Below are 19,566 nucleotides of genomic sequence, written 5' to 3' on the forward strand. Positions count from 1 at the left end.
ATGTACATTTGTGAATATGAAATGTGGCCAAAAGAATTAAATTAATTACATAAAATTGTTTCAACTTATTTCTATCGTAGGTAAAGAATCCAAGCAGTACATCTCTCAACAATAGTGTAAAATCTTCATAAATGCGTTCAATTATAAATATACTGTTGTCTTGCCACAGTTTCCTTACATGAATACAATGCCAAATGCAACACGGTTTCTGGGTGGTCATTACAAAAGGTACAATTTGAGTTTTTCTTAAACTTGTTCATATAGTGGTTGGCAGGATAATATTTATTAATAATTTTAAAGGAAACTTCCTTAATTTAGTTAACAAGTAGGTATGCGTGTGGCAACATCCAAACTTTTTCCCCGACAGATATTATCAATAAAACCGTTCCAATAATGCGGTTGGTTACCTTTTGTGCGGGTAGGAGGACATGCTATCCATAAGGTATGGATAGATACAACATACTGCTGAAACAAGGTTCAAATCGCTCTGTTGTTGAATGGACCAAATGAGAAACAAATCTTTCCTACAGATGAGTCAACAGGATTAATGGAAGGTAGGTTCTGAGGGTCAGGTATTGATTGACACGTTCCTGAATAATAAAGCAACATCTGAGCAAGGCAGTTAACCCACTGTTCCTCGGGCGCCGATGACGTGGATGTTGATTAAGGCTAAATGCGGAAAACACATTTCAGTGGAATGCATTCAGTTGTTCAACTGGCTAGGTATCCCCCTTTCCCTAATACATGTGTTCCCCATCTTCCGTTGGTATAGCCCAGACGACCAAACTAATCGTTAATGAACAACAGGAATCGATGCAAGCCAGTTAAGAACAACTTATTTACATTGACGGCCTACACCTGCCAAACACTGACGAAGCTGGGCCAATTGTACGCCGCCCTATGGGACTCTCAATCACCCCCGGTTGTGATACAGCCCGTTTTATTTATTGGCACAAAATATACAAAGCTTTTGTAGCGTGAGATGAGCAATAGCCAATGAGAGCTCGCCAAAGAATCCAGTGAGATGATTTTATTTAGCATCACCCATAACGTGTAGACTCTAGAGAAGGAGCGATGACTACTGCTAGTATACGTTTGTACTTGCCTTTAATCAAAGCCACATTGTGAAATCGCTACATCTCTGACGTTCACAAGCAATGTTATTCAATTCTAAATGTTGGCTAGATATTTCAACTCTGGCAAGCCTGAATGTCTGACTGAAAATATTTGAGGCTGCTTTGTGCCACAGCTCCTTCTAGCTACATGAAATCACATTGTTTTCTCGAGACAGCGTGGTATCGACAATCCTCAACACCAAGTGAAGAATCTTGCAGCGTGTGATAGAGCCCAAAATCAATATCTTCATTGGAGATCCACCAAAATATTTGGTTATTTAAGTAGGACAATTTGTTTAATTCCCTCTTACACATGCTGAGATACAGTATTCTACATTTTAATATTTACGGAGAAATCTAAAGATCAGACACAAACAGCAGATATTACATTTTCATAATATATTTTAATTTTGTTTCATCCCAAACTGAGAAATCAACTGATACAGGGTGTCAACATGATACAACTTTTAAAACTTGATCAGTGCATTGTTTATTTTTGGAGCATCTCTGTAAACAGAATTTAATACAAATTCTCCTGATTGTCAAATACAATGGGCATAAGATCCAAACTGTGGCACAATCATGTTGGTTTAGTTTTAAAACAAAAGAGTGAATTCAAAACAGACAAAGGCATACAACATTAAAACATAGCTATTACTACATAGCATATGCATATGTTCCCAGTTGGAACAACTCGAGATTAGTGTATTTGCAAGCAACACATATTGCAACCCAAGCCTGTTATTTAACTTTGTTCTTCTGTTGGATCCTCTTCAGACGTTCATGGACAGAAGGAGGAACTGAAAAGACAAAAGTCATTTCATAATCAAAAGCAAATCATGTCTTGGTGGAAACATCACACCGGATGGACTTTACAGTGGAAACATATACACTTATTATACAAAATGTAATGTTCATATTATAAACATTTTTATTATACCTGCAGTATGTTCATGTTGACCTGGCCTGTCTGGCCTTTGTCCAATGCTTGGAACACCCCTGGGGGAGGACAAATGTATATATTTTTTGTCAACAACCAACATTTGCAAGCAACACATATTGCATCCCAAGCCTGTTTTAAGTTCCTCGGCATACACATCACAGACAAACTGAATTGGTCCACCCACACAGACAGCATCGTGAAGAAGGCGCAGTAGCGCCTCTTCAACCTCAGGAGGCTGAAGAAATTCGGCTTGTCACCAAAAGCACTCACAAACTTCTACAGATGCACAATCGAGAGCATCCTGGCGGGCTGTATCACCGCCTGGTACGGCAACTGCTCCGCCCACAACCGTAAGGCTCTCCAGAGGGTAGTGAGGTCTGCACAACGTATCACCGGGGGCAAACTACCTGCCCTCCAGGACATCTACACCACCCAATGTTACAGGAAGGCCATAAAGATCATCAAGGACAACAACCACCCGAGCCACTGCCTGGTCACCCCGCTATCATCCAGAAGGCGAGGTCAGTACAGGTGCATCAAAGCTGGGACCGAGAGACTGAAAAACAGCTTCTATCTCAAGGCCATCAGACTGTTAAACAGCCACCACTAACATTGAGTGGCTGCTGCCAACACACTGACTCAACTCCAGCCACTTTAATAATGGGAATCGATGAGAAATGATGTAAAATATATCACTAGCCACTTTAAACAATGCTACCTAATATAATGTTTACATACCCTACATTATTCATCTCATATGTATACGTATATACTGTACTCTATATCATCTACTGCATCTTTATGTAATACATGTATCACTAGCCACTTTAACTATGCCACTTTGTTTACATACTCATCTCATATGTATATACTGTACTCGATACCATCTACTGTATCTTGCCTATGCCGCTCTGTACCATCACTCATTCATACATCTTTATGTACATATTATTTATCCCCCTACACTTGTGTGTATAAGACAGTAGTTTTGGAATTGTTAGATTACTTGTTGGTTATTACTGCATTGTCGGAACTAGAAGCACAAGCATTTTGCTACACTCGCATTAACATCTGCTAACTATGTGTATGTGACAAATAACATTTGATTTGACATATTATTGGGTATGTCCAACAACTCCAAAGCATTAAACATCTCTGAGTGTTTACTTGTTCCACGAAAATACAAGTTATTTGACCATAAGGAGGTACAGTCCCTTGGTACTCACTGAACATATTTTCCAGGCGGACGATGCAGGTGAGGTAGTCATCAAAGTCGATATCGTAGTTCTCATCAGCGAACCTCAAGCCAAGCAGCTGGAGGAGCTTGGTGTTCAGATGCATGCCTTGGATGGTGGAGACAGAATGTTACTAGTTAGGCTCTGATCCACACCTGAATTCACACCTTTGCCTTTGTCTTTCTGGCCCCCTGAAATGTCTTCTTGAGAGAGCGTGGGAGTACTCACAGAGAAAGAGACCTTCAAGATCAAAGACAGGATTCAACACTAGCATTCTACCATTGAGATACAGTGCCTTGCGAAAGTATTCGGCCCCCTTGAACTTTGCGACCTTTTGCCACATTTCAGGCTTCAAACATAAAGATATAAAACTGTATTTTTTTGTGAAGAATCAACAACAAGTGGGACACAATCATGAAGTGGAACGACATTTATTGGATATTTCAAACTTTTTTAACAAATCAAAAACTGAAATTGGGCATGCAAAATTATTCAGCCCCCTTAAGTTAACAATTTGTAGCGCCACCTTTTGCTGCGATTACAGCTGTAAGTCGCTTGGGGTATGTCTCTATCAGTTTTGCACATCGAGAGACTGACATTTTTTCCCATTCCTTCTTGCAAAACAGCTCGAGCTCAGTGAGGTTGGATGGAGAGCATTTGTGAACAGCAGTTTTCAGTTCTTTACACAGATTCTCGATTGGATTCAGGTCTGGACTTTGACTTGGCCATTCTAACACCTGGATATGTTTATTTTTGAACCATTCCATTGTAGATTTTGCTTTATGTTTTGGATCATTGTCTTGTTGGAAGACAAATCTCCGTCCCAGTCTCAGGTCTTTTGCAGACTCCATCAGGTTTTCTTCCAGAATGGTCCTGTATTTGGCTCCATCCATCTTCCCATCAATTTTAACCATCTTCCCTGTCCCTGCTGAAGAAAAGCAGGCCCAAACCATGATGCTGCCACCACCATGTTTGACAGTGGGGATGGTGTGTGCAGGGTGATGAGCTGTGTTGCTTTTACGCCAAACATAACGTTTTGCATTGTTGCCAAAAAGTTCAATTTTGGTTTCATCTGACCAGAGCACCTTCTTCCACATGTTTGGTGTGTCTCCCAGGTGGCTTGTGGCAAACTTTAAACAACACTTTTTATGGATATCTTTAAGAAATTGCTTTCTTCTTGCCACTCTTCCATAAAGGCCAGATTTGTGCAATATACGACTGATTGTTGTCCTATGGACAGAGTCTCCCACCTCAGCTGTAGATCTCTGCAGTTCATCCAGAGTGATCATGGGCCTCTTGGCTGCATCTCTGATCAGTCTTCTCCTTGTATGAGCTGAAAGTTTAGAGGGACGGCCAGGTCTTGGTAGATTTGCAGTGGTCTGATACTCCTTCCATTTCAATATTATCGCTTGCACAGTGCTCCTTGGGATGTTTAAAGCTTGGGAAATCTTTTTGTATCCAAATCCGGCTTTAAACTTCTTCACAACAGTATCTCGGACCTGCCTGGTGTGTTCCTTGTTCTTCATGATGCTCTCTGCGCTTTTAACGGACCTCTGAGACTATCACAGTGCAGGTGCATTTATACAGAGACTTGATTACAAACAGGTGGATTGTATTTATCATCATTAGTCATTTAGGTCAACATTGGATCATTCAGAGATCCTCACTGAACTTCTGGAGAGAGTTTGCTGCACTGAAAGTAAAGGGGCTGAATAATTTTGCACGCCCAATTTTTCAGTTTTTGATTTGTTAAAAAAGTTTGAAATATCCAATAAATGTCGTTCCACTTCATGATTGTGTCCCACTTGTTGTTGATTCTTCACAAAAAATACAGTTTTATATCTTTATGTTTGAAGCCTGAAATGTGGCAAAAGGTCGCAAAGTTCAAGGGGGCCGAATACTTTCGCAAGGCACTGTATGACCTTCTATGCAGGCATTTTGTTCTAACCCTATGTACCACGCAGTAGTCTCTCACCTGCTGCTTTGAGAGCTATGCGGAGCTCATAGGAGGACATCTTCCCTGACCGGTCTGTGTCATAAGAAATGAAGAGCATCTGCAACCAACACCATAGACATCGTTATCACCTCCAATTCACACGCATGTTCAATATTAAATTGCCGTCATAGGCTATTGTATAACAATGTATATGATATTGTAACTGACAGCAAAATGTAGTCATGCTGTACTTACAATCCATTTCTTCATCTTTTCCCAGAAGACCTTGAACTCCTGGAACTCAAGCTGCCCTGAATTGTCAACCTGGATTGATCTGTCAAGGGAAGTAGCTTACATGACCAAAAGTATGTGGACATGCTCGTCAAACATCTCATTCCAAAATCATGGGCATTAATATTGAGTTGGTCCCCACTTTGCTGCTATAACAGCCTCCACTCTTCTGGGAAGACTTTCCACTCGATGTTGGAACATTGCTGCGTGGACTTGCTTACTTTCAGCTACAAGAGCATTAGTGAGGACGGGCACTGATGTTGGGCGATAAGGCCTGGCTCACAGTCGGCGTTCCAATTCTTCCCAAAGGTGTTCGATGGGGTTGAGGTCAGGGTTCTGTGCAAGCCAGTCAAGTTCTTCCACACCGATCTCAACAAAACATTTCTGTATGGACCTCGCTTTGTGCACAGGGGCATTGTCATGCTGAAACAGCAAAGGTCCTTCCCAAACTGTTGCCACAAAGTTGGAAACACAAAATTGTCTAAAATGTAATTGTAGACTGTAGCATTAAGATTTCCCTTCACTGGAACTAAGAGGCCTAGCCCAAACCACGAAAAACAGCCCCATTATTCCTCTTCCACCAAACCTAACAGTTGGCACTATGCATTCCGTCAGGTAGCGTTCTCTTGGCATCCGCCAAACCACATTCATCCATCAGACTTTCCAGATGGTGATTCATCTTTCTAGAAAATGCCTTTCCACTGCCCCAGGGTCCAGTGGCGGCGAGCTTGACATCACTCCAGCCGATGTTTGGCATTGCGCATGGTGATCTTTGGCCTGTGTGCGGCTGCTAGACCATGGAAATTATTTTAATGAAACTCCTGATGAACAATCATTGTGCTGACGTTGCTTCCAGAGGCAGTTTGGAACTCGGTAGTGAGTGTTGCAACCGAGGACAGACAATTTTTACACGCTTCAGCACTCGGCAATCCCGTTCTGTGAGCTTTGACCTACCACTTCACGGCTGAGCCGTTGTTGCTCCTAGACGTTTCCACTTCACAATAACAGCACTTACAGTTGACCAAGGCAGCTCTAGCAGGGCAGAAATTTGACGAACTGACTTGCTGGAAAGGTGGCATCCTATGACAGTGAAAGTCACGGAGCTCTTCAGTAAGGCCATTCTACTTCCAATGTTTGTCTATGGAGATTGCATGACTGTGTGCTTGATATTATCCACCTGTCAGCAACTGTGTGGCTGAAATAGCCAAATCCCCTAATTCGAAAGAGTGTCCACATATTTTTGTATATATAGTGTATATTGATATTGATCACAATAATGCATTTTCCAAAGCCTCATTATAGGCGTTTAGGACAGGTAGAGGATACATCCATCAGGTTGATGATGCTGTGGCAGGTGTTGAGACTCAGACCGTCAAACTTGATCTCTCTCCCTGAAGGAAGAGAGAGGAACATCATAACAAATCCTTAAAATAATCACGATAATATTATAAAATCTGTAATCACAGACCCAGAGTGTGCAAGTTTTTTTTTTTTTTTAAGCTTTAAAGAGTCAAGAGTCAACCTATGTGCGTATGGACGTGTATTCAAATGACATTCGTTGAATTGCTCTTTATGCTCACGTCGGAGTTGTAATAACACACAATGGATGTGACTTAAGAGGAGGGCTGCTTACTCCTGCTAAGTACTCCATTCAACACCTGCTGAAGCTCCCTGGCAGAGATGGCCTGGTCCTAAGGAGAAGACACAATAGACAAAATATGATATTCTGGCTATGACCAATGAGTGGCGCACACGTTCAAAGTTTATTCGCCACAGGACACAACAGGTGTAAACCAGTACAGTGAAATTCTTACGTTTGAGAGCACTTTCAGGTCAGTGCCAGTACCTTATTCAATGTGTAGGGGTACTGGAGTGGTTGAGGTGGGTTTATACATAAAAAGTGACTGGTTGTAGGATATACATGTAAACAGGGCTGAAAAGTGACTGGTAGTAGGATATACATGTAAACAGGGCTGAAAAGTGACTGGTTGTAGGATATACATGTAAACAGGGCTGAAAAGTGACTGGTTGTAGGATATACATGTAAAGAGGGCTGAAAAGTGACTGGTTGTAGGATATACATGTAAACAGGGCTGAAAAGTGACTGGTAGTAGGATATACATGTAAACAGGGCTGAAAAGTGACTGGTTGTAGGATATACATGTAAAGAGGGCTGAAAAGTGACTGGTTGTAGGATATACATGTAAACAGGGCTGAAAAGTGACTGGTTGTAGGATATACATGTAAACAGGGCTGAAAAGTGACTGGTTGTAGGATATACATGTAAAGAGGGCTGAAAAGTGACTGGTAGTAGGATATACATGTAAACAGGGCTGAAAAGTGACTGGTTGTAGGATATACATGTAAACAGGGCTGAAAAGTGACTGGTTGTAGGATATACATGTAAAGAGGGCTGAAAAGTGACTGGTAGTAGGATATACATGTAAACAGGGCTGAAAAGTGACTGGTTGTAGGATATACATGTAAACAGGGCTGAAAAGTGACTGGTTGTAGGATATACATGTAAAGAGGGCTGAAAAGTGACTGGTAGTAGGATATACATGTAAACAGGGCTGAAAAGTGACTGGTAGCAGGAATATATAAATACATTGTGGTAATATACAGTACCGATGGTAATATATACATGTATAGAGGAGTAACAGTGACCAGTAGCAGAAATAGCTAGATACTAATGGAAATCAATAATCAATTCATCACAGCGTAAATGGTAGTAATAAATCTAATCACTAATCATTTTAGCAGCAGCGTAGGTGTGGGGGGGTATGTGGCGTCAATAATGAGTGTGTGACTAAGGCTGTATGCGAGTGTGTGCGCGTGTGAGTAAGAGTGACAGTGAAGGTGTGTGTGTGTCAGAGTGGGTAGAGTGTGTGGATCGTCTGTGGGAGTGGGATATTATAAGAGGAAGAGCAGTAGTTGTTAGCCATTTAACAGTCTTATGACCAGGGGGTACGACATTACTGTTTTCCTTCGACATGCTCATAGTATCTGAATCAGTGACATTGCCAGTTTAGCAGAAACAGCACTCCTCATTTCTCATAATATTTTTACTTTCTTACCGAACCAGCAATCTTTTCAAACATTCTTCTCAGTCCCTTCTCCTCATCCGTCTCCTCCTCTGGTAGACTGGGCATTGGGGGCTGAGAGATACATCACAATACATCATCAACGGGAAGTAAAGAGCATTGCAGTTTTGTGGTATTCAATAGCAGAGTACTTACATCGGGCAAATCAGCATCTACTGTGTTTCCCATCTCCCTGTTGATGACAACATCCTGTGATTAGCTTTCTATCACATACATTAACTTGTCCAGCAAATCTTACATTGAATAAAAGTCAAACAAATCTTAGTGTGGATTGGCTACAGCCATCATGGGCTTTCATTCAACCTATCTGCTTGAAACTAATACTGATTCACAGACAATACTCCCAAACGTAAATATCATACATGGTTCCGGCTGCCTTCTCAGAGAAGATGCGTATGATGAAGTCGGCCTCGTCGTGGGGCTGGAAGGTGGTGGGCACCAGCAGGTAGTTCCCTGGGGGCAAGGTGAAGCGCTCGGAGATCTCCCTCACGTTGATGTAGGTCTTACTGCGAGCCTTGGACCCATTGTACCGGAAGAAGTCTTTCCCCAGATGGTCCTCATCTGCAGGGGCCTGAGGGAGAAGAGAGAGGGAGGGACATGTTTTTAGAGACCCTTCAAATTCTAATGGGGAACTTTGTGATGAACCACAATAACAGTAACTATAGGTAGCATGTACTAGGAAATTGAAAGCCAATGTATTCCTATTGTTTGTGCATATGGTCTCTTTGCCTGTTGTCACTCTAACCTCGTAAAGAGCAAAGCCGATGGTTTGCAGGTCCAGTCCCTCTTTCCTCAGCGCACGGCGGTTCTTCTGCATCAGAGCGATGACCACACTGCACTTATCATTATTATCGTCAGCATGCAGCAGGGTCAGCTTGAACTGAGGGTTGGTCCAAAATGTATCTGGGGGAAAACAGGTTTAAATGGTTGTATTGTTGCTGGGCTGGAACAAAAGCCTACATACACTATCTGGCATTCCAGAATCAGTGTTGGTCACTTCTGGCACAGTGGATTCATCATAAAGATACAATTGGCATTCCTTTTATCTGGGTCATCAAACTTGTATGAACCAAGCTGACTGTCACATTTCAAAGCTCAGATAGAAATGTACAGTGTAGAACATACATGTCCATCTCTCATGTAGAATAGGGAATCAAGTCAAGTCTATTTATTACATTTCGGTCTGCAACCTCTCACCTATGAAGTTCCTGCAGCCGCCTGCGGTGGAGCCACGGATCCAGTTGCCCTCGAACATGTTCACCTCCCACTTCCGCTTGGTTTCGTCCGTCAGAGAGTCCGGCGTCAGGTTGCAGATCTCTATCTTGTCGTAGTTGGCCTTGAAGTCCTCAAACTCCATCCTGAAATAAGCAACCATTTTGATTCAGAAAAGTCTTGTATACACGAGTGGTCCCCAGGCCACTGGAAAACCTATTGCTGTTGAACATGCGGGAAACTTTGATGTAGTGCCAGATGTAAAACTATTACAATCGCTGTTGTTACTAACCAGAATTCACCATCATCCATGGAGTTCTGAAGAATGCGTTTCTTCTCAGAACTGTCGATCACATTCCACTCCCTGGACCTGTAAGAGAGAGAACAGATGACAGAATAACCACTCTCCTATAATGCATAGTGTATGCTGGTTTTTATTCCTACTCATCTCAGCAACACCTGATGGAAATTAACTGGACTCACTCATCACTCCAGGCACCGTTCCATTCCACCTGTCCCCAAGGGTTCCTGATCCGGATCAGCTTGACCTTTTTTCCTCTGTAGTTAACCTCCTCAAGGCCTGTGATGGAGTAGGCGTGTCCCTTCACCAGTCCTGAAGCTGTCTGGGCCTCTGACTCAGCAGAGCTGGTGATCTGGAGAGAAGAAAAAACAGAAATTGTATCAGCCATAAAAGACCAGGACTATGTCTCTCAAACCTGGACCCATATTCACAAAGTGTCTAATAGTAGTTGGAGTGCAGATCTAGGATCAGGTTCATCCTGTCTATATTATCTTATTCATTGTAATCTAAAAAACAAAAACTGATCCTATATCTGACCAGCACTCCTATTCTGAGAAGCTTTGGAAATACGTGACCCTGGTGTCTAAGGACCACATGTATAATGGTCTTTCATTGAAACTGGTCTGGAGGCCCTTACGTCGATAGAGCAGCCCATCATTGAGCCTCTGTCGTAGGCCTTCTTCATGATGTTGAACAGGTCAGTTGGAGCACTTTTGGTCTCGTACGTCTCCCCCAAGCCGCCGGTGAAGTCCTCCATGGCCTCCAGGGTAGAGCCTCCCTTCAGGGACTCATAGCTCCCGTTCAACCTGACAGGACAAGGAATGGGATGGAATGGGTTAACTAGGGATATAATTGCCGTCAAATAGCAGGCATCTGAAAATGAATCCAAGCTTTGCGGAGTGTCTGCATGCATTTGGTGAAAAATTGGTTACAATCATCCAATACTCATGTTTTACATGAACTACACACTATCAAGCAAACGTGACGATAAGTGACAATAGTTGTACAAAACACCTATTTGAGTTTGCATAAATGTTATACCTGTACTTTTCAAAGTTTACAAGTTACACATACTTGGCATAGGCCTTTTCCAGCAGTGCGCTCCAAAACTCGTTGTTGGAGGCAGAGTGGAGCAGCACCAGGCGGTTCCTCACAGCAGGCAGTCGGTCATCCACCACCACGTCCAGCCATCTGTTGTGCTGCCAGAACTGGAGGAGAGAGACTATACTTAAGCAATAAGGCCCGAGGCGGTGAGGTATAAGGCCAATATACCATGGCTAAGGGCTGTATCCAGGCACGACGCAACGCGGAGTTCATGGCTCGAACCACCCAGTTTATAATTACGGATGACTTCCTTTAACTAAAGAATTGTGTAATCACTGATGTCAATACAGTAAGTACTATGTACAGTGGGAAGAAAAAGTATGTGAACCCTTTGGAATTACCTGGATTTCTGCAGATATTGGTCATAACATTTTATCTGATCTTCCTCTAAATCACAACAATAGACAAACAGCCTGCTTAAACTAATAACACGCAAACAATTAATTGTTAATGTCTATTGAACACACCGTGTAAATATTCACAGTGCAGGTTGGAAAAAATATGTGAACCCTTGGATTTAATAACAGGTTGACCCTCCTTTGGCAGCAATAACCTCAAACAAACATTTTCTGTAGTTGCGGATCAGACCTGCACAACGGTTAGGGGGAATTTTGGACCATTCCTCTTTACAAAACTGTTTCAGTTCCACACTATTCTTGGGATGTCTAGTGTGAACCGTGCTCGAGGTCATGCCACAGCATCTCAATCGGGTTGAGGTCATGACTGACTGGGCCACACCAGAAGGCGTATTTTCTTCTGTTCAAGCCAATCTGGTGTTGATTTACTTCTGTCTTTTGGGTTGTTGTCCTGTTGCATCACCTAACTTCTGTTGAGCTTTAATTGGCGGACAGATAGCCTTACATTCTCCTGCAAGCTGTTCAGGCCCTGATGCAGCCCCAAACCATGATGCTCCCTCCACCATAGTTTACAGTTGGGATGAGATTTTGATGTTAGTGTGCTGTGCCTTTTTTTCTCCACACATAGTGTTGTGTATTCCTTCCAAACAACACAACTTTAGTTTCATCCACAAAATATTTTGCCAGTAGCGCTGTGGAACATCCAGGTGCTCTTTTGCGAACTTCAGACGTGCAGCAATGTTTTTTTGGACAGCAGTGGCTTTTTCCATGGTGTCCTCCCATGAGCACCATTCTTGTTCAGTGTTTTACGTATCGTAGACTCGTCAACAGAGATGTTAGCATGTTCCAAAGATTTCTGTAAGTCTTTAGCTGACACTCTAGGATTCTTCTTAACCTCATTGAGCATTCTGTGCTCTTGCAGTCATCTTTGCAGGACGGCCACTCCTAGGGAGAGTAGCAACAGTGATACAATTTCTCCATTTATAGACAATTTGTCTTACTGTGGACTGACTTTTAGAAATACTTTTGTAACCCTTTCCAGCTTCATGCATGGCAACATTTCTTAATCTTAGGTCTTCTGAGATTTATTTTGTTCGTGGCATGTTTCACATCCGGAAACGCTTCTTGTGAAATTTTTATTGGGCAGGGCAGCTCTAATCAATATCTCTAATCTCGCCTCATTGATTCGACTCCAGGTTAGTTGACGCCTGACTCCAATTAGCTTCTGGAGAAGTCATTAGCTTAGGGGTTCACATACTTTTTCCAACCTACACTGTGAATGCTTAAATTATGTATTCAATATAGACAAGAAAAACACAATCATTTGTGTGTTATTAGTTTAAGCACATTGTGTTTGTCTGTTGTTGTGACTTAGATGAAGATCAGGTCAAATTGTATGTCAAATTAATTCAGAAATCCAAATAAATCCAAATGGTTTACATAATTGTTACAGTGGCAAGAAAAAGTAACATTTAAGACTGTGAATATTCTGTGAATATTCATTCTGTGAATAATGTAATATTGTCATATAGATAAAATGCAATGTTCTGTCAATAAAAGTTGATAGTGGCCGATTTTTGGTGGGCGATTCTACCTGGAAGTGGAAGATGCCAGCGTAGCTGCGGTCAAAGCCCTGGTCGTTGGGCACCACTCTGGCCAGGGTCTCCTTATGGAGGGTCAGAGAGGCAATGGCTGCCAGGAGCCAGCAGTCCCCTGGGTGACACAGACAGTGACAGACAGAGAGATTTAGTGAGTCAGGACCTACACACTGAAAGCCATGGACATAACCCCCCATCTTAGCTGTCGTATGTGATGCTAGAGTCTAAGTTTTAAATTCAATGCCCGGGGGCCTTTTCAGGCCCGCAATCTGCTTTCTTGTGGTCCCCAGACAAATATCTCATTGTTATTTCTAGTGTTTGGATATGGATGTATGATATACGATTTGTATCATATAAGAAGCATTATGTATACAAACCTAGTGCTCCTTGACATATGTCTGTCCTGTCAGCCCCACCGACTATGAATTCGGGATTCTCGCAAAGTTCCTGTAAAAGAATAGGAGCAAGTGTAAGAGGCTTAGTGACAGTGGAGAAACAGGTTTAAACGGAGATGGGGTTAGTAGTGACTCTGCCGCCTCGGGTAGGTGTGTTCACATTCCTGGCGTCTTAATCAGTCAAAGTCCCCAGTCACTGGAACGCAGAAACACAGAGAGGCGGTACAGGTATTCATTCACAAGGGTCACCCGAGAGAAAAATGTGTAAGGATCATAAATAGGATCTTAGTTGGATCTTTCCCATTTTAGTATCTAATGTTACAGGGAGAGATGGTTTTCTTGGAGGTTTGAGGTATGCTAGTTTTAATGGTTGATCACAGATCTTATTCGTTACACACTGCTGTATCAACCTTGGCAAGGCACTCACTCTCAATGGCAGTGTGTGGTCAGCGGTATGTATTGAAATACAGTGTGAAAGTTGTTGTGGATATACAATGAGGGAAAACTGGCTAGCGTAAACTCCTAAGATTAGCTAACCTCTCTGAGCACATAACCACCACTCCCAGCAAAGTCAACAGAGAGATAACATTCAATGCATGCTTCAAGGCTACATTCCAGAAGACTGTGCCCTACACGTGAGACAGGCATGTACAGCATCTCTAGCTTCATTTGTGTACATAGGACATGTTAAAGTTCCACGTTTCAAGACATGAACACTGCAGAAAGGGAATTTGATATTAGCCAAATAAAAGTATTGGCTAATACATTCCTTTCTTACAGTACTGGTTTTAAAGGGATGGTTGGATAAAAGCTTGTCATCAACAGACAGAACTGGCCAGGCCATGAGGTTTGATATAATGTGAATAAGGTAAATATAAGGATTATAGTCTTCTATACTTTAACATTGTATAGTGAGTGTCTTGCCTTCAGATCAAATTAGCACAATCTACCTACAACAGAGACCCCACCCAGGCCATTCCTTCTCAACGATCAACTACAAGTATTCTAATTACACTGTAATTACCACTTACTGTATTTGTCACATTAGCGCCCTCGTAGTAGACCATTTGTACTATAGCTTACATACCCCAGGCCTCTTCCATTCAAAGTTGATGGGCACGCTCTGGCTGTAGTAGAGGGATGAGTCGCAGGCAGGGAAGTCTGGGTCCTCAAACAGTCTCTTCTTCTGTAAACACTCCTGCCTCAGCTGCTCAAAAGTCTTCCCATCCCCTTGGGTGCTGATCGACTTGGCGGGCATCTTGAGGGCTCAGACTAAAGGGGAAACTAGGGAGAGATGGAGAAGGACGGTGTGTGTGTGTGTGGGAGAGATGTCCCTTGTTTGTGAGCAGTGACAGAGACTGGGAGAGAGAGAGAGGGGCGTTGGTGTTTTGCCAGTCCTGTTTCTTTGATGTGTATGTGGTTTGACAAGCTTGTCAAGCAGGTGGGTAGATAGGTACACACCCTCCAGACATAAACTGGTTTGTCCACTCCCATGGCAACACACCTGACCTCGCCCACTTTCCCTGCCCAACTGGCTGTTTCTGCTCGCTCTCTGATATGAGAGTTCACTATAGAATGTGTTCTAGAATGTCTGGTTTTAGGTAGTGACAGATTTTAAGTCACTGCTAACATGTTATGTATATTTGAAGTGGAACAGCACAAGATCAAGTTTTAGTTCTTAAAGATCAGGATCAATTTGTGGAGAAATAGTTGATCCTATGACGTTATTAAAAGGCCATTTACATATAAAAGGCTGATATGAACAGAAAATGTATGTCAACTGACAAGATTATCCATTTGTTTTATCTTTACCATTACAGATATGAAACAATAAACACTCCAAGTCCAAATCTTTCTCTTAAATTTTCACCTACAAAGAAAAACAGGCAACAGGGTGCCAGCTCTCTTGGAAAAGAAAAACCAGGTACAGCCAGTCAGAGATTACAAAAATATATTTACACTTCTCAGCATATTACAAATAATGCCACTAACAGAATGGTAAGAAACAAAGTACAGCTGTCATTCTTTCCCTGTGACTACTCTCATATTGATCACAGTTCAGCATTTTATAGCATACCAACATCCTCAATTAGCGGTGATGATGTTTAACATGAGGACAAATTCTGGGGAGATGCAGATTTTAAACAACTCAAGTAATCGAATAGCCAGAGACCCATTTTTAAGATCAATGTGAATTTTGTGCGTGACCGAATAAAACAGGTGTTGACCATCAAGGCACTAGACCCAAAATGCAATCCTCATCCGTAATCATGCCAAGCTAACATTCTACTTTGATGTAAATTTATTGGAAACATTTCGTGAGCCTGAAAAGTTGAGGTCTCACTAGTAGGACCCATCAGGTAGTTCTCAGTGAAAATGCCATAAATCAAAAGTCCTTTCCAACCCTCTTCCATGTAACTTCTCATTTTGGCATTGTGGATATAAGCATCAAAATAAAACCAAGTCATTTTTTGCAGTATGTTCAGATTAACAGCTCTTATTCTACTCAGAGATCTTGTCAAAAACAACCTTGAGTGGGCAATTTTAGCAAGTGACCTTTTGGCCTGAAATTAAGCCTCTCTGTGATTGGCTTAGGGAAGAAAACATGTATGTCTCCATGGTGACCATGTTTGAGATGGACACAACAGTCTTTTAAACAAAACTAAGACAGGCCAAACAAAACAAAATGGCTACTGTCCATGTTTCTCCTGCGCTGTTCCCGTCACCAGGAGCAAGTTACAGGCCATGAACTGGACGTTGAGCACGTTGCTGGTGTTGCCTGTGTAGAGCCCCACCAGCTCGCTGGACGAGCCATCCGCGTGGGTCGTGCTGTGGGAGTTTCGGATGTCCCACACTCTGACTGAGTTGTCCATGGAAGAGGAGGCCACCAGGCTGCTGTCGGGGCTGAACGACAGGCTGGTGACACTGTCCGTGTGGCCCCTCAGGTCCTTGACCAGAGCCCCTGAGGCCAGGTCCCACAGCTTCACCCGTTGGTCCTCGCCCGCCGATGCCAGGTACTTCCCATTGGGCGCGAAGGCTACGGACAACACGGGGCCGCGGTGGCCTGTGAACAGGCGCACTGACGCCCCCTGCTGGGTACTCCAGAGGCGGACGGTTTTATCCGTTGAGCCTGTGGCCAGGTAGTTTGAGTTGGGGTGGAACTTGACGCAGTCCACGTCCGCTAGGTGGCCGGCGTAGAGCCTCAGAGGGTAGGTCCTGGAGAAGGTCCAGAGGCGGGCGGTGCGGTCGTGGGAGGCGCTGGCAAAGTAGAGGCTGCAGGGGCTGACGTCCACGTCCCAGACGGGGTAGGCGTGACCCTGGTAGAGGGCCGTGTTGGTGAAGCTGCCCAGGTCCCAGTAGCGAATGGACGTGTCCTCCGAGCAGGACAGCAGGCCCGAGCTGTCTGTCAGGAAGGCCGTGCGGAACACCGGACCGCTGTGGCCACGCAGGGTCTTGATCTCGCTGCCCGAGCCGTCCTCTTCATCTGCCTGAATACAGGGGGAAAAGAGTGCATTGACATTTTCAGAGGACACACCATTGTACTGCCTAGATATGTAAAAGTTTCCCATATTTGGCGGCAGAGATACTAACAACCGCCATGCCATTTATCTAACAACTGACTATTTCTGTAAAAATCGTAACCAAAGAAAATCCTCTCACCTCCTCTTCCAGCACGTCACATGCTAGGCGGATGTGTGACACGTCGGTCCGGTGTGGCCTGGCCTTCAGTTTCCTGGCCCTAAGACTCCATAGCTTGACGGCCGAGCTGTCGAACCCGGCGGCCAGCAGCTTGCTGTCAGCCGACACCACTGCCGTGTTCAGTAGCTGCTCCGTGTGCTGGAAGGCATAGAAGCACACGGTGGTGAGTGACGGCGGCCCCTCACGCACCTTCTTAATGCAGTCCTGCAGTGCCTCCAGGGCCGCCTCGCTCTGCGGGATCCCTGTGGGGACCTCCACCCCTGCCGCCTCTCCTCGCTCAGGGCCATCCGCACCCGACCACGAGGAGGTAGAGTTGGGGGCCGTGGTGGTGGCCCCGGTAGCTCCCGCACCTGTCGTCCCGTACAGCTGGTAGTCGGTGCGTGGTGAGGAGGTGACCTCTACCTGGATGTGGGTGCTGAGGGCCCTGCAGAGGGTACTGTTGTCTTCGCTCTGCAGGTAGCGTAACAAGTAACTGTAGGCCGGCTCCGTCAGGTTCACCACGTACTTGTGGTCGAGTAACGCCAGGAGCTTGGGGTTTGCGGTGACATCCTGCTGGGTGAGGACATGGCGAAGCTGCTCCACGGTGGAGCGCTGCTCGGCGTCCCCCAGGAAGAGGCTGTGGAAGCGGCTGTAGAAGCCATCCACCGCCCCCTTCAGGCTGCAGCGCACCATGTCCAGGTGGAGGTAAACGAAGAGTGGGTACAGGACGCAGCTGACCTCCTGGCCCCATGGCAACACCGCTTCTGGACCAGAGAAAAATAAACAGAGTAGGGCCACGATCCTATGCCAACAATAACTAGCATAGCATTTACAATACATTGCTTAATACTAAGTGGTAAGCTAGTACGGACACTGGAACATAGCCCAATGTTGCATAGCAGCGTACATATCAGACTCTATGCAATTGTGAAGTACCTGAAAGAAAATTGCGAAGTCTGGAAAATTGGGTCTCGTACTGTTGAGGGTCAGCTTGGCAAGGGGCAGCAGAGACAATGTTTGCACACCCCGACTCTGTCTGCACTGCTCAAAGAAAGAGAGACAATAAGATTAGGTATATGTCCATGAGTAATCAATCACCTGGTACTACTCATCCTAAACTAAAAGATAATGCTTGAGCTTCTCAATAAGTGAGATTTGCTTAATCATGTCTGCAAAAATAGTTGGCATCATTCCCCCATTACATCTGTGATACTAGTTTAACTTGATTTGGTCATAGATCTTTGCAGAAGATACCGTCCAGCTGCCACTTCAAAGCCTCACCTGTGAGGTTGGCAGCCATCTCCTCTGCGGACTGGGACAGTTTAGTCCCCTTCAAGGAACTTTCAGTGTCCACATACTGCCTCCGCTTCAGGTACTGAGCTACAGTGTACTGGATCTGCTCCGTGCGTACCCGCTTCATAACCTCGGGAAAATATGAAATAGTATAACATCATGGGCAAAAGCAAATGTTTACCTGCATTAAGACGTTGTTTATCTGCTGTAACTTACTGCATTGAATTTCCATCAATGAGTTAACTCCATACAAACACTGCTAGAAATTAGATAGCTCTATTAATAACTTGCTGGAATTACAGACCCATGAGTAATGAGTAACTCACTTCAGTGGTGTTGAAGAGAAAAATGTGCTATATGGCTAGCTAGCTAACACTTTCCAACACAACAACCATTCAATAGAACTGCTAGCAAGGGTCACCATGCAAACTTGGGAGAATCATGAATGACGTGCGTACAAGTGAGCAACAAATGCACTGGTAAAATGATGCACTAAACAGCTTAAGCAAAGAGTATTGCAGTCCTGTCATTAGCAAGCTAGCCAGCAGCTAACGTTAGCTAAGCTAGCTAGTCGATAGAAGGGCCACACGGCCCTTTCGGAACTTTAAGCCGGTTTAGCGAAAAACATCTTATCAACAACAACTTGGCCACTCACTGCATATCGTGCTGCTATTCTTCGTTGTCAATTACAGCTATTGAGGAGATTATATTTATGCAATGTGATTGTTTTTTATCACAAATATCCCGTTGCCTATCGTAGCAACCCCATCACGTATGTCCACCCCTTCCATCAAATAGCAGCTTGCTCTCATCTTGCAGTCATCGATCGATTGACTTATCTTGCCTGAATGTGATGGCAAAAAAACTATTTTGTGTTCTGTTTACTGACAACCAAAACACTACAACTAGCTACTTGCAAAAGTCAATAAATTCACAATCAGTAATAGTGTAATGCTGATTTTAATTGAAGGGGTTATTCGTAACAATTAGTGGCCAAACAAATGT

The 19,566-nt window shown here is 43.8% G+C and overlaps 2 protein-coding genes across 2 annotated transcripts; both read right to left on the reverse strand.

Moving 5' to 3' along the window:
• Window positions 1-1,504: 1,504 nt before the first annotated feature.
• On the reverse strand, window positions 1,505-15,006 carry LOC139370384 (calpain-9-like). The gene is made up of 19 exons (XM_071109829.1): window positions 14,678-15,006; window positions 13,573-13,642; window positions 13,192-13,310; window positions 11,212-11,345; window positions 10,775-10,943; window positions 10,320-10,489; window positions 10,129-10,206; window positions 9,822-9,982; window positions 9,370-9,527; window positions 8,987-9,195; window positions 8,760-8,796; window positions 8,598-8,678; window positions 7,154-7,211; window positions 6,847-6,911; window positions 5,485-5,553; window positions 5,269-5,347; window positions 3,285-3,401; window positions 2,056-2,114; window positions 1,505-1,915 (listed from the first exon to the last, which is right to left on the reverse strand). The coding sequence occupies exons 1-19, from the start codon at window positions 14,846-14,848 to the stop codon at window positions 1,889-1,891; spliced, it is 2,031 nt and encodes a 676-aa protein (XP_070965930.1). The 5' UTR covers window positions 14,849-15,006; the 3' UTR covers window positions 1,505-1,888.
• A 518-nt stretch (window positions 15,007-15,524) lies between these two features.
• On the reverse strand, window positions 15,525-19,393 carry LOC139370385 (TAF5-like RNA polymerase II p300/CBP-associated factor-associated factor 65 kDa subunit 5L). The gene is made up of 5 exons (XM_071109830.1): window positions 19,217-19,393; window positions 18,550-18,691; window positions 18,205-18,309; window positions 17,251-18,032; window positions 15,525-17,078 (listed from the first exon to the last, which is right to left on the reverse strand). Exons 2-5 carry the CDS (start codon window positions 18,686-18,688, stop codon window positions 16,281-16,283), a joined length of 1,824 nt encoding a protein of 607 aa, XP_070965931.1. The 5' UTR covers window positions 18,689-18,691; window positions 19,217-19,393; the 3' UTR covers window positions 15,525-16,280.
• Window positions 19,394-19,566: the final 173 nt, after the last annotated feature.

The sequence above is a fragment of the Oncorhynchus clarkii genome, chromosome 17 (genome assembly GCF_045791955.1).
Source record: "Oncorhynchus clarkii lewisi isolate Uvic-CL-2024 chromosome 17, UVic_Ocla_1.0, whole genome shotgun sequence".
Classification (NCBI taxonomy): domain Eukaryota; kingdom Metazoa; phylum Chordata; class Actinopteri; order Salmoniformes; family Salmonidae; genus Oncorhynchus; species Oncorhynchus clarkii.